This window comes from Enhydra lutris, unplaced genomic scaffold (genome assembly GCF_002288905.1).
Source record: "Enhydra lutris kenyoni isolate GAN:26980312 unplaced genomic scaffold, ASM228890v2 scaffoldscaffold75, whole genome shotgun sequence".
NCBI classification, from domain to species: Eukaryota; Metazoa; Chordata; class Mammalia; order Carnivora; family Mustelidae; genus Enhydra; species Enhydra lutris.
Window position 1 is genome coordinate 2,793,817 of NW_019154159.1, and position 10,485 is coordinate 2,804,301.

Sequence of the window (10,485 nt, forward strand, 5' to 3'; positions counted from 1 at the left end):
AGAAACTCAAGGGCGAAAGCCACAAGGGGGAAGAAGCCGTGGGCGCCAAAGTCGCCACAGTGTGGGGTTCCGCCCCTCCCCCCGGAGGGTGGGGGCGGGGCTGACCGCGGCGGCCGGGCGCTAGCTCGTGAGGGGACCGGCGGCCGGGAAGGGAACCAGGGAAGGGGAACCGGGACGCGTACACCACCGGCCCGAGACCCGCACGGCGGGAAGCAGAAAGTCCCGTCTTCGCCCCGCCCCCACTTCCTCCTCGGGGCGGGCCGCGCGGCTGCCAGCGGGGGACGCGGGGGCGGCGCGGGCGGCCGGCGGGGGGCGGCGCGGGCGGCCGGCGGGGGGCGGCGCGGGCCGGCGAGCCTCAGTTGGCGGGGCTGCACTGCAGGACCTGATGCGGAGCAAAGAGCTTCCGGGCTCCCGCCGCCTCCGCGGGCTTTGCGGGCACCAGCACCGGGCAGTTCTCCTTGTTCTCCTTGCCGTCCGGCGCGGCGGGCAGGCTCGAGGCCTTCTTGAAGTAGCAGAGGCGGCACACGGAGTGGTATTTGTCTGCGCCTCCAATCACCTCCACCTGGCGGCGGGACGCAGAGGGCGCGGACTGAGGCGGGGCGCGGCGCCCGCGGGCCTCTCCCCACCCCGCGCCCCCGGGCAGGCAGGTGCGGGCTACCTCTTTCTCGGAGCCTAGCCGCTTGGTGTACGCGGCCTCCCGGAAGCACTCCATGCACACCGCCGTCAGCTTCACCACGCTCTCCGCCAGGGGCACCAGGTTCAGGATGGTCCCGAAGGCCTACGCTCCCAGCAAAGGACAGCAGGTGAGCACATCCACCTGGCCAGGTGGGCTGTCCCTTGACACCCTTGGATGGACCCGGGGCAAGCCGGGTGCTGGGTCTTGCTCACCTGCGTGCCCCCGCCAGGACGCTAGGACGAGGCAGGCCCAAAGTGCTTCTAAATGGCAAGCCCCGTCATCGAGGCCGGCGGGTCTGCCCCTGCTCCTGCCCAGGCCCCTCCAAAGCCGGGATCAGATGCCTCACCTTCCTCTGGAAGGTCCCGTCCAGTGCGGCCACGATCACGGTCTTCCCGGCGTTGGCCATAGTCTCGCTGAACTCCACGATGTCTGGGAACTAGAAGGGGGCAGGCGGTGGGGGGGACGTCAGGCACTCAAACAGTGATGCGCCCTCTGATGCCTCTAGGGGGGTCAGGGCTCTGCCAGCGCCTTACAGAGCAGGAGGACACAGCAGGCCCTGTGTTCACTTTGTCAATCAGCTGTCATGCTAAGCGGCCCAGGGCTGTTTCTGCAGGTCCTTTGTGAGTTTTCCCTGCTCAATCATTCTGCCTCCAGTGGGCCGTGTTTGTCTAACTGGATTGGTCTCTGGTTGTGTGAACAGGCACGTTCTTGTCTTGAGGCAGCGGGTCTCTCCCCAAGCTGTTTAGGCTGGGCTTGGCCCATTTATCGAGGTGTGAGGTTACCGGGACCTGGACGGTTAGCAAGACAAGGTCCTCGAAGGTGACTGTAGGAAAACCGAGAGCAATTCGAGTAGGACTCAGCTGAAGCCAAATCCCGTTCGTTATCACCCATAGGGCTGGCCAGGCCCAAGCTACAGAGGCACCCCCCGCCCCACCCACACTGACTCTGGCATGCTCACCCATGCTTTGCGGGTCACAGAAATGCAGCTCCCAGTCTGCAAGGGGCTCTCGGCCAGTAAACACCCCCTTTTCTAAGCTGTCACAGAGAAAACAGTTTCTAGACGTTACCAAATAATCCCTGGGTGGGGGCGGGTACAAAACCACCCAGAAATGAGCCTCCCTGTGCCTCACCCACCACACGGAGGCATAATGTCAGGACACTTGTCCTTCCACACCCAGGTCTGGGGTCCTGGGAGGGCCTCAGCCCCCCTCCTGCCCACTGCGCCGACGCCAACATCCAAAGAGCTCACATCGTCCCCTGCTCACATGCCACCTCCCTGGGAAGGGGTCCCCGGCAGGGGTTCCCGACGTCTCCAAGGTAAGGACATGGTGGGCACATGGCCAGCACCCCGTAGAACACCGCCGGAAAGCTCGCTACTGACATTGATTTCTATTGCTATTCATCTTTACGTTACGTTATGGGTTGACCTGTGTCCCCTCCCACCCCCCAAATTCACGTTGAAACCCTAACTTCCAGTACCTCAGAACATAACCTCATCTGGAGGTAGGGTCTTTGCAAATGCCACCCCATTAAAATGAGGTCAGCCAATTTCATATGACTGCTGTCCTTACAGGAAGGAGCCATTTGGATGGAGACACGGAGGGAGGCCGGCCATCCGCAAGCGAAGGGGAGGGACCTGGAAGTCCTCACAAGGAAACGAGCCTGCCCACACCCTGATTTCAGGCTTCCAGCCTCGAGAATTGGGAGAGAATCAGTTCCTGCTGCGTGAGCTGCCCCATCTGTGCTACTTGTCACAGCAGCCCTCGGCAAATAACGCAGCTTAAGCTTAAAACAGAACTCTAGGGGGCGCCTGGGGGCGTGGTCGGTTAAGCCTCTGGCTCTTGGTTTCAGCTTAAGTCATGATCTCTCAGTCAGGAAATAGAGAGCCCACCCCCCCCACTCTCTCTCCCAAATAAATAAAAAATCTTTAAAAGAAAATAAAATAAATAGGGGCTCCTGGGTGGCTCAGTGGGTTAAGCCTCTGCCTTTGGTTCAGGTCATGATCTCAGGGTCTCGGAATCGAGCCCCGCATCGGGCTCCCTGCTTCTCCCTCTGCGGCACCCCCTGCTTGTGTTCTCTTTCTCTCTCAAATAAATAAATAAAATCTTAAAACGAAATAGAACTTCAGGGCACCCAGCTGGCTCAGTCAGAAGAGTGTGCAACTCTTGATCTCAGGGGCGTAAGTTTGAGCCCCACACTGGGTATAAAGATTATTTAAATAAATAAAAACTTTTAAAAAATAAATAAACAAAAATAAAATAGGACTTCCAAGCAGTTAGCAAATTTCGGGTTGTTTTGGTGGACACAAAAATTTACAGCAGGGGCACCCAGGAGGGAAAGTACCAGCAGAGGTTCTTGCTGGTGGCGAGCTGGCCCACTGGCGTCCAGCTGCCCGGTCCATACCTCCGGGCAACCAGCGGCGAGCCGCTTCCTAAAGGAGCTTCGATGCAGGGGAAAGAACCCAGAGCCAAGTTTAGGAAGCCTTGGAGGGGATTTGCACCTGCGTCATCAAGGAGAAAGAAAGGGTAGCGGATAAACATGGAAACAGGACTACGAGGGTCTTGGAAACAAAAGAGAAACGCAGTAGAGTAGGGTGTATGGGTGTGTGTGCACTGGTGTGTACGTGTGTGCACACGTGGGCCGCTCTAGCACCCGCCCTTCACGCCTCTCTCCTGGGGATTTCTGCAAAGGCCTGGTGGTCACACTGCCTTCTCCACCTGCCCGGAGCCACCCACCTCCCTCCTGCCCAGAGCCACCCACCTCCCTCCTACCCAAGACACATGCCACCAGCCAGCCGCTCACTCCCTGGATCTCTCGCAGGCCCCTTTCTGACCACCCCACCTTAGCTCTGTCCCCCTGATGTGCCTTTCCCCCCAGTTGTCTCCACCTGACCTGTGACGTCATTCTCTCCCTGGGCTAGAGTGTAAGCACAGGGGTAGAGACGCTGACTGGATCCCCAACACCAAGAACACGGCTGGCATGGGGCACAGGCCTGGAAAGTACTGATTGATGGATGGATGGATGGATGGATGGATGGGACTGGCCCTTTGACCAGCAATTCCACTTCACAAATAAACCCCAGTACACCGGACAGATGTCCGTCACAGCCTTGAAATGGCACGTGCCAGGGGACTCGCGTAAGAAAGATATGGTGCATTTGTAAACATTTGGAAGGACGGGTACATCCTCCTAGCGGGGACATTTGCTGACACAGGTAAACAGCCACACAGCGTGATTAGGAACCCCCTCTTTAAAAATGTACACCTACAGGGATGCCTGGGTGGCTCAGTTGGTTAAGCCGCTGCCTTCGGCTCAGGCCATGATCCCAGGGTCTTGGGATCGATTCCTGCATTGGGCTCCTTGCTCCACAGGGAGCCTGCTTCTCTCTCTGCCTCTGCCTGCCGCTCTGCCTACTTGTGTGTATGTGCTCTCTCTCTCTGACAAATAAATAAATAAATAAAATCTTAAAAAAAAAAAAAAAAGAAAAACGTATGCCTACAGAACAGATAAAGAAGATGTGGTATATATACACAATGGAATACTATGCAGCCATCAAAAAAACCCCGAAATATTGCCATTTGCAACAATGTGGATGGAACTAGAGGATCTTACGCTAAGCAAAAGAGTCAATCAGAGAAAGAGAATTATCAGATGATCTCACTGATATGAAGAATTTGAGAAGCAAGACAGAGGACCCTCGGGGAAGGGAGGGAAAAATGAAACAAGATGAAACCAGAGAAGGAGACAAACCATAAGAGACTCTTCATCTCAGGAAACAAACTGAGGGTGGCTGGAGGGGAGGGGTGTGGGAGGGATGGGGTGACTGGGTGACGGACGCTGGGGAGGGTGTGTGCTGTGGTGAGTGCTGTGAATTGTGTAAGGCTGATGAGTCACACACCTGCACCCCTGAAGCAAATAATACATTCCATGTTAACAAAAAAAAAGTACGCCTATAAAGATTAGACAGATATAGAACCAACATGTAATGGGTTTTTGGGTTGTTTTTCTGGGTTGTGAAAAGAGAAGGGCAGCCCCAGCGGCACCCACAGCCGGGCCCCAGTGTGACATAATTAGGTTTAGGATGCCGGGCAGGATCACCCCGCTTCCTGAGGGCCCTGGATCAAGGGCTAAGCCAACCTCCTAAAATCCTCCCCAGAATGAGCCCCATAAGCAAAGCCCTCCCAAGACGCCCCTGGGTCCCGCAATGTGGGTTCTCCCTGCAGCAGTGACGAACCCCCCCACCCCTGCCACACACACAAGAATTTCAGGGCATAGAGGTGGAGTAAAATACAGTAAAAGGGACCATGTGCCCAAGCCAGTGCACACGCTTCAAGAAAGGAAAAGACTGAGCCGGAAAAGCCTTTAACACAAGATTTTCCAAAAGGCAAGGGAAGGAACGGCAGCGGTTAGAACAAACAGTACATCCGTAAACAGAAACAAGGATATGTGACTGAGAGCGGGAGTTACGCGAAAAGAACTACCTGAAAATCCCAAATGGAAATTAGTCTTGGAAACCACACACGCTTTGGGAGATGTTCCCAGAACACCTACCAGAAGGTGAGGAGATGCGGAAGGGTAGTGGCTACATTCTCCCCGCCAGGCAAGATGGCACCAGCGCTCAAATGTAAAAGATGCGCCAGTCACCAAACTAAACAACACCGCCCAGGACACCAGTCACCCGCTCAGGAAGGCAGCCACACACCGGCGGCGCCCTCTCCGTAGCGGCAGGAAGGGGTGCCGCTTTTCCAAAGCCATAGGGAAAAACCATCGTTAAGCTACCCTTTGCCACCCTGCTTATCCTACAGAACAAAATAAAGACGTTTTCCTACCAAGACTCAGAAAGCTTCCCGCTCAAACGTCCTGGGCTGGAAGAGCTCCTGTAGGGTACACTTCCAAAGAAGAGAAACAAATCTATAACAAACAAGCCAGAAGCAATGGGGAGGCAAACAGAGCACTGCTTACATACAAGTGCTGAGAAATTGGCTTGAACTGATAGCCCCAAGGTCAAGAATCATAGGCTCTACAGACTGAGCAGGCCACGCACCCTAAGAAAATGGATTTTGTTGTTGTTGTTGTTCACTGTAAATATATGTATATATATTTTTTCTTAGGGGGGTGGTGAGTGAGAAGGGAATCTTAGGCAGCTCCATGCCCAGTGCAGCCTGACATAGGGCTCGATCTCATGACTCTGGGGTCATGACCTGAGCCAAAATCAAGAGTCAGAGGCTCAACCGATTAAGCCACCCAGATGCCCACCCCCAGCTTTGTTGTTGTTTTTTTTTTAAGATTTTATTTATTTGACAGAGAGAGACACAGCGAGAGAGGGAACATAAGCAGGGGGAGTGGGAGAGGGAGAAGCAGGCTTCCTGCCGAGCGGGAGCCCAATGTGGGACTCGATCCCAAGACCCTGGGATCATGACCTGAGCTGAAGGCAGATGCTTAATGGCTAAGCAACCCTTTTATAGATATAGATATAGATATAGATATAGATATAGATATAGATATAGATATAGATTTTTTTTTTTAAGAAGGTAAAATAAATCCCTTCAAACATGAAAAGCAGTATGGAGAACCCAAGGGCATTCAGACACAAGCTGAACCAAGTTAACATTGCTTACTAAAAGATCAGAGATAGAACCAACAAAGGAGGAAGGGGGACAGGCTGGGGGCTCGTAGGCAGAATGCCAGGACAGGCCAACTTACAAACTGCCCTTCGTCGATCCCTATGACAGCCACCCCCAGGGCCTCCTGAGCCACGTCCCGGAGCAGGCAGGCCGGCAGTGCCTCCATGGTGTTCCTGGGGAGAGAAAGCCAGCAGGTGAGCAAGGCCAGGGAGCGGAAACCTGAATGCTGGGGCTGGGGGCCAGCTCCCGGGACCACCCTACCCGCCAAGCAGCTGCACTGTTGGGCTGGGGCTTGAAGTTAGTGCCTGTGGGAAGGCCCGTGTTCAGAAAACCAGTCATTCAACCCAAGCTGTTTCCTTTGATGCACCAGACTAGAAGTTAACAATGCACATTCCAACGCTTAACGGAGACTGAAGGCTCCACTTCTGTTCAGTGTGGGCCGGGCAGGTGAAATGCTTTCATTTCTTTTAAAAGTGGGAAAAAGAACACCTAAATACAACTCAGGCTGCGTTCTAGCTGTCTTTCTGTCAATGTGGTCCTAAAATTTAATCTTTTGCTTCTTTCTTTCTATGGACTAAGGAGCCCACTCAAGGCTAAAGTGCTCTGGAAGGTGCAGTGTGGTAAAGGGGGGAGGCTGGGCACCAGACTCAGCCCTGTGTGTCCCTGCAGAGATAAGCCCAGATCCCCACCAGCACTGCCGGAGAAGAATTCAATCCATTTGGCTCTTCTGGCAGGTCGGAAGACTTTTCCACCATCACAGAGCTATTAACTGGCAGAGCCAAGATTCAAATCCAAGGTCACACTGTTGTCCTGTGTGCCCAATGGGGAGAACCGTATCCAGAAGTGTTTGAAAGCCAAAGGCCATGTGTGGGAAGGTTCCAACCCAACCTGTCGCCACACCGAGAGCCTTTTTTTTTTTTCTTTTTAAAGATTTTGTTTATTTGACAGACAGAGATCACAAGGGGGCAGAGCAGCAGGCAGAGAGAGGAAGGGAAGCAGGCTCCCTACTAAGCAAAGAGCCCGATGCAGAATTCGATCCCAGGACCCTGGGATCATGACCTGAGCCAAGGGCAGATGCTTAACCAACTGAGCCACACAGACACCCCCCTCTTTCAAGATTTTGTTTATTTATTTGAGAGGGGGAGCACATGAGCGGGGCGGCGGGGTGGGGGGAGGGGGGAAGAAGCAGACTCCCTGCTCCCCGGGACCCTGGGACCATGACCTGAGCTGAAGGCCACTGGTACTCTCTGAAGGCCCCGCAGCCTGTAGCTGTATTTAGAAAAATAAACAAAAACACTTTATAGCAAGATAAGTCATTATCTTGCTATAATTCTACTCCAAGATCTGGGACTAGCGTGAGATAGTATTTCAAATTCCCCCTTCTCTCCCCAAATAGAAAAAAAACAGAGGGCGGGCAAGGGCAGCATGTCTGGAGCCCTGTCCCTCCTGCGCCAACGGCTTGGTCCCAGCAGTGGCCCATCCCAGCCTCTGCAGCCCGAGTCAGAGAGCTCCCAGGGGCCCCTATCTGCCTGACTTCTCCTGGGACACTGCTGCCTCCTCTGCTCCCACCGCCCTTGCGCGGTGCAGCAGCAGAACAGCATGTTTTAGGGCGGAAGCAAACTGGACGGCAGAAATGACCAGCATGGGACAGCACAGCTGGAAGTACATGGCACCCAAAGCCTCCCACTTAGCTCCGAGTCCCAGGCACTGTCCACCCCACCCCCGCCTGGCTTCACAGACCCCACTCTGCCACCCCGAGGCTACACACCTGGGGCCATTCTGAGGTTCCCAGACTGCAAGCTTTGTCTGTGGCACAGCATGGCTTTGCCACGGGTGGGGGGGTGGGTTTCAGTGGGACAAGCCCCGAGTACAGAGATCACGTCCCAGGCTCAGAAATCTCAGGCCTTGATCCGTAGCCAAGGAACAGGCAAGAGCCAATTTAATTTCCCCTTCCCTCCCCTCCTCACGTAGCAAACAGAAACGTCCTCAGGGCGCAGGCAGATAAACGTAAAAGCAGGTGCATGAAAACCATGCGACAACCCAGCGTGAGCCAGGCTATAACGACGACAAAGTCAAATGAAAAACAACACGCAGGCTCAAAGAAACCAGTTTGCCACCGCACAGCCGTCAGCACAGCACTGTTGGCAATTGCAGCAGGAGAGATACTGGCCGTGGGGCTGTCCTGCGTGTTGTGGGATGTTCGGTTTGGAAGCATCCTGTGACCCTCCCCCACCGCAGTCGTGAAGACTGGATGGAACTGTCTCCAGACACTGCCAAATGGACTTCCGGGGACGGGGGTGCAAACGCTCCCCTGGTTAAGAACACTGGGCTAGAACTCTGCGCAAGGCCAAGTCCATGATCCCTGGCCAAGCGACTTTGAAAGTTTGCAGAGTTGCCGTGTTTCGATGCCAGGCATCAGCATTACTAACCATTCCTGCTAAAAGAGAGCTCTGATGGTGCGTTCTAGGCCCTTGGGAATTTTCACCAGGCTTCTGGGGAGGGGGGGGTGGGCAGTCATGTGACAGGACAGACGCGGGCAGGGACTCACCGGTCATGCGTGGAGAAGCTGCTGCTGTACCGAGTGTCCTTGGCGTACTTGATCACCAAGCACTTGTACTGGGCAACCTGGAAGCGGCGGACCCTTCGCATCAACTCCGTACTGCAAGAGTGGGGCCCTCCGTGAGCTCCACGGTGTTGAGAGTGGGCAAGGAAGACCCCCTCAGCACATGCGGGGCACCCCACCACCTTATTGGGGTCTGCAGCCTGAGACCCACCAATGGACAGAGAGAGGACAGAGGGCCTGTGCTCTGGGCGTCCACAGTCTAGGCCTGAGAGGGATACTGGCGAGAGCAGTCAGGGAGCCCAGGAAAAATGGAATAATAGAGGCGTGCTGAGGTGGTTAAGTGTTCTCCTTGGGGAGGGTGGCAAGGAATGACCCCCAAATGGCCCGGGGAGGGGATGGAGGGGTGAGGGTCTCAGGGATCTGGTGGAGCGGGCAGAGGCAAAAGCCCCACGTGGAGGAGAGGGGCCAGACTGCCTTCCAAAGCAGTCTCATCCCAGAGGCCTTCACCTCGTCGGAACTGATTTCAGAAAATTTTTTTGTGCAAGAAGAAAATCTCTTTGCCTCTCCCAGAGCCTAGAGCTTGCACTGGAGTGACCCCACCCCCACCCCCGGGGCAGAGGGCATTTCTCAGGGGGCTGGCTAGTCCTGCCTAGGTCAGGTGATGGTGCTGTCACATCAGGGGAGCAAAGGTGCCCTGGTCTGACTCCTTAGTGTGTAAACTAAGGAAACAGTCACATCGGAAGGCGGGGGTGGGGCGGGGGGAGGCGGTTGCCCATACTGCAGGGCGCATAGGACCTGGCCCATGGTAGACGCGATTTTAAAAGAATTTGAAAATTTAATCACAAAAAGCATTGAAAGACTTGGCTGACCCTTTCCGAGAGGGCTTCGGTGCGAGGCTAAACCGTCCGCAGCTGCTGCCAGAGGCAGGAGGAAGCGGTGGTGGAACGACTCTTACGGAAGGGGCGCCTTGCCCAGGACCGGATCCCGGGAACAGCAGCATCCCGGGCGGGCACGCGCCGTCGGGCCGCGGGGACTGTGCTGGGGGTGCTGTCTGAGAGCGGCGGCGGGCCCCGGAGGGGCGCCAGGGGAGGAGGACGGCCCGGGGTAGGGGAGGGATGGGGGAGGAGGCGGTCCCCACGAGGCCGCGACTTACTTACCTTTTTCCTGAGAACATGGGTCCTAGAATCACCTAGGAGGGAAGGCGAGGTTCACTTCGGGGCCCGCCATGCACGGACGCCCGGCCACCGCCACCGCCACAACCCCCACCCGGACCCCGCTCCAGCTCCCGCGTGCAGGGATCCCGTCCCCGCGCGGCACCTGAATCTGCCCCCGGGTCTTGCTGGGGGAGCCGGGAAGCACGGTGGGCAGGTTGACGCAGCTCATGGCGCCGCGGAAAGCCTGCAGCTCGGGGTCCCTCCGGTGCCACCGCCCAGCAGCCAGGCTCGGGTTCCCGCGCGCTCCGCTTTTACCCCCGGCGCACTGGCCAATCGGGAGCCGGCGCCCCGGAGCCAATCAGCGAGCGGCCGCGGCCGGGCGGGAGATTCGACCGCAGCCCGCCCCTCGTGGGCGGCCCCGAGGCCCCTGCCGGCTGGCGTCACCGGGAGGGCGGGCCCGGGCCCCGC

At 56.3% G+C, this 10,485-nt stretch overlaps 1 protein-coding gene across 2 annotated transcripts; it reads right to left on the minus strand.

Moving 5' to 3' along the window:
* Window positions 1–300: 300 nt before the first annotated feature.
* Window positions 301–10,312, minus strand: LOC111160359 (thymidine kinase 1). Of its 2 annotated transcripts, none has more exons than XM_022523419.1 (7): window positions 10,181–10,312; window positions 10,021–10,052; window positions 8,849–8,959; window positions 6,380–6,473; window positions 1,023–1,112; window positions 659–778; window positions 301–562 (listed from the first exon to the last, which is right to left on the minus strand). In XM_022523419.1, the coding sequence occupies exons 1-7, from the start codon at window positions 10,244–10,246 to the stop codon at window positions 356–358; spliced, it is 720 nt and encodes a 239-aa protein (XP_022379127.1). In that variant the 5' UTR covers window positions 10,247–10,312; the 3' UTR covers window positions 301–355. The 2 variants fall into 2 exon arrangements, with proteins under 2 accessions (XP_022379127.1, XP_022379125.1); XM_022523417.1 differs by having other exon boundaries at window positions 341–382; window positions 656–778; window positions 10,181–10,297.
* Window positions 10,313–10,485: the final 173 nt, after the last annotated feature.

Coding starts and splice junctions, on each gene's coding strand:
- LOC111160359 (XM_022523419.1), bottom strand. CDS start 10,246: ATGAGCTGCGTCAACCTGCCCACCGTGCTTCCCGGCTCCCCCAGCAAG. Junction 8,960..10,020: donor CCCATGTTCTCAGGAAAAAG/GTAAGTAAGTCG, acceptor CCACTCTTGCAG/TACGGAGTTGATGCGAAGGG. Junction 1,113..6,379: donor GGATCGACGAAGGGCAGTTT/GTAAGTTGGCCT, acceptor GCCCCCTTCTAG/TTCCCAGACATCGTGGAGTT.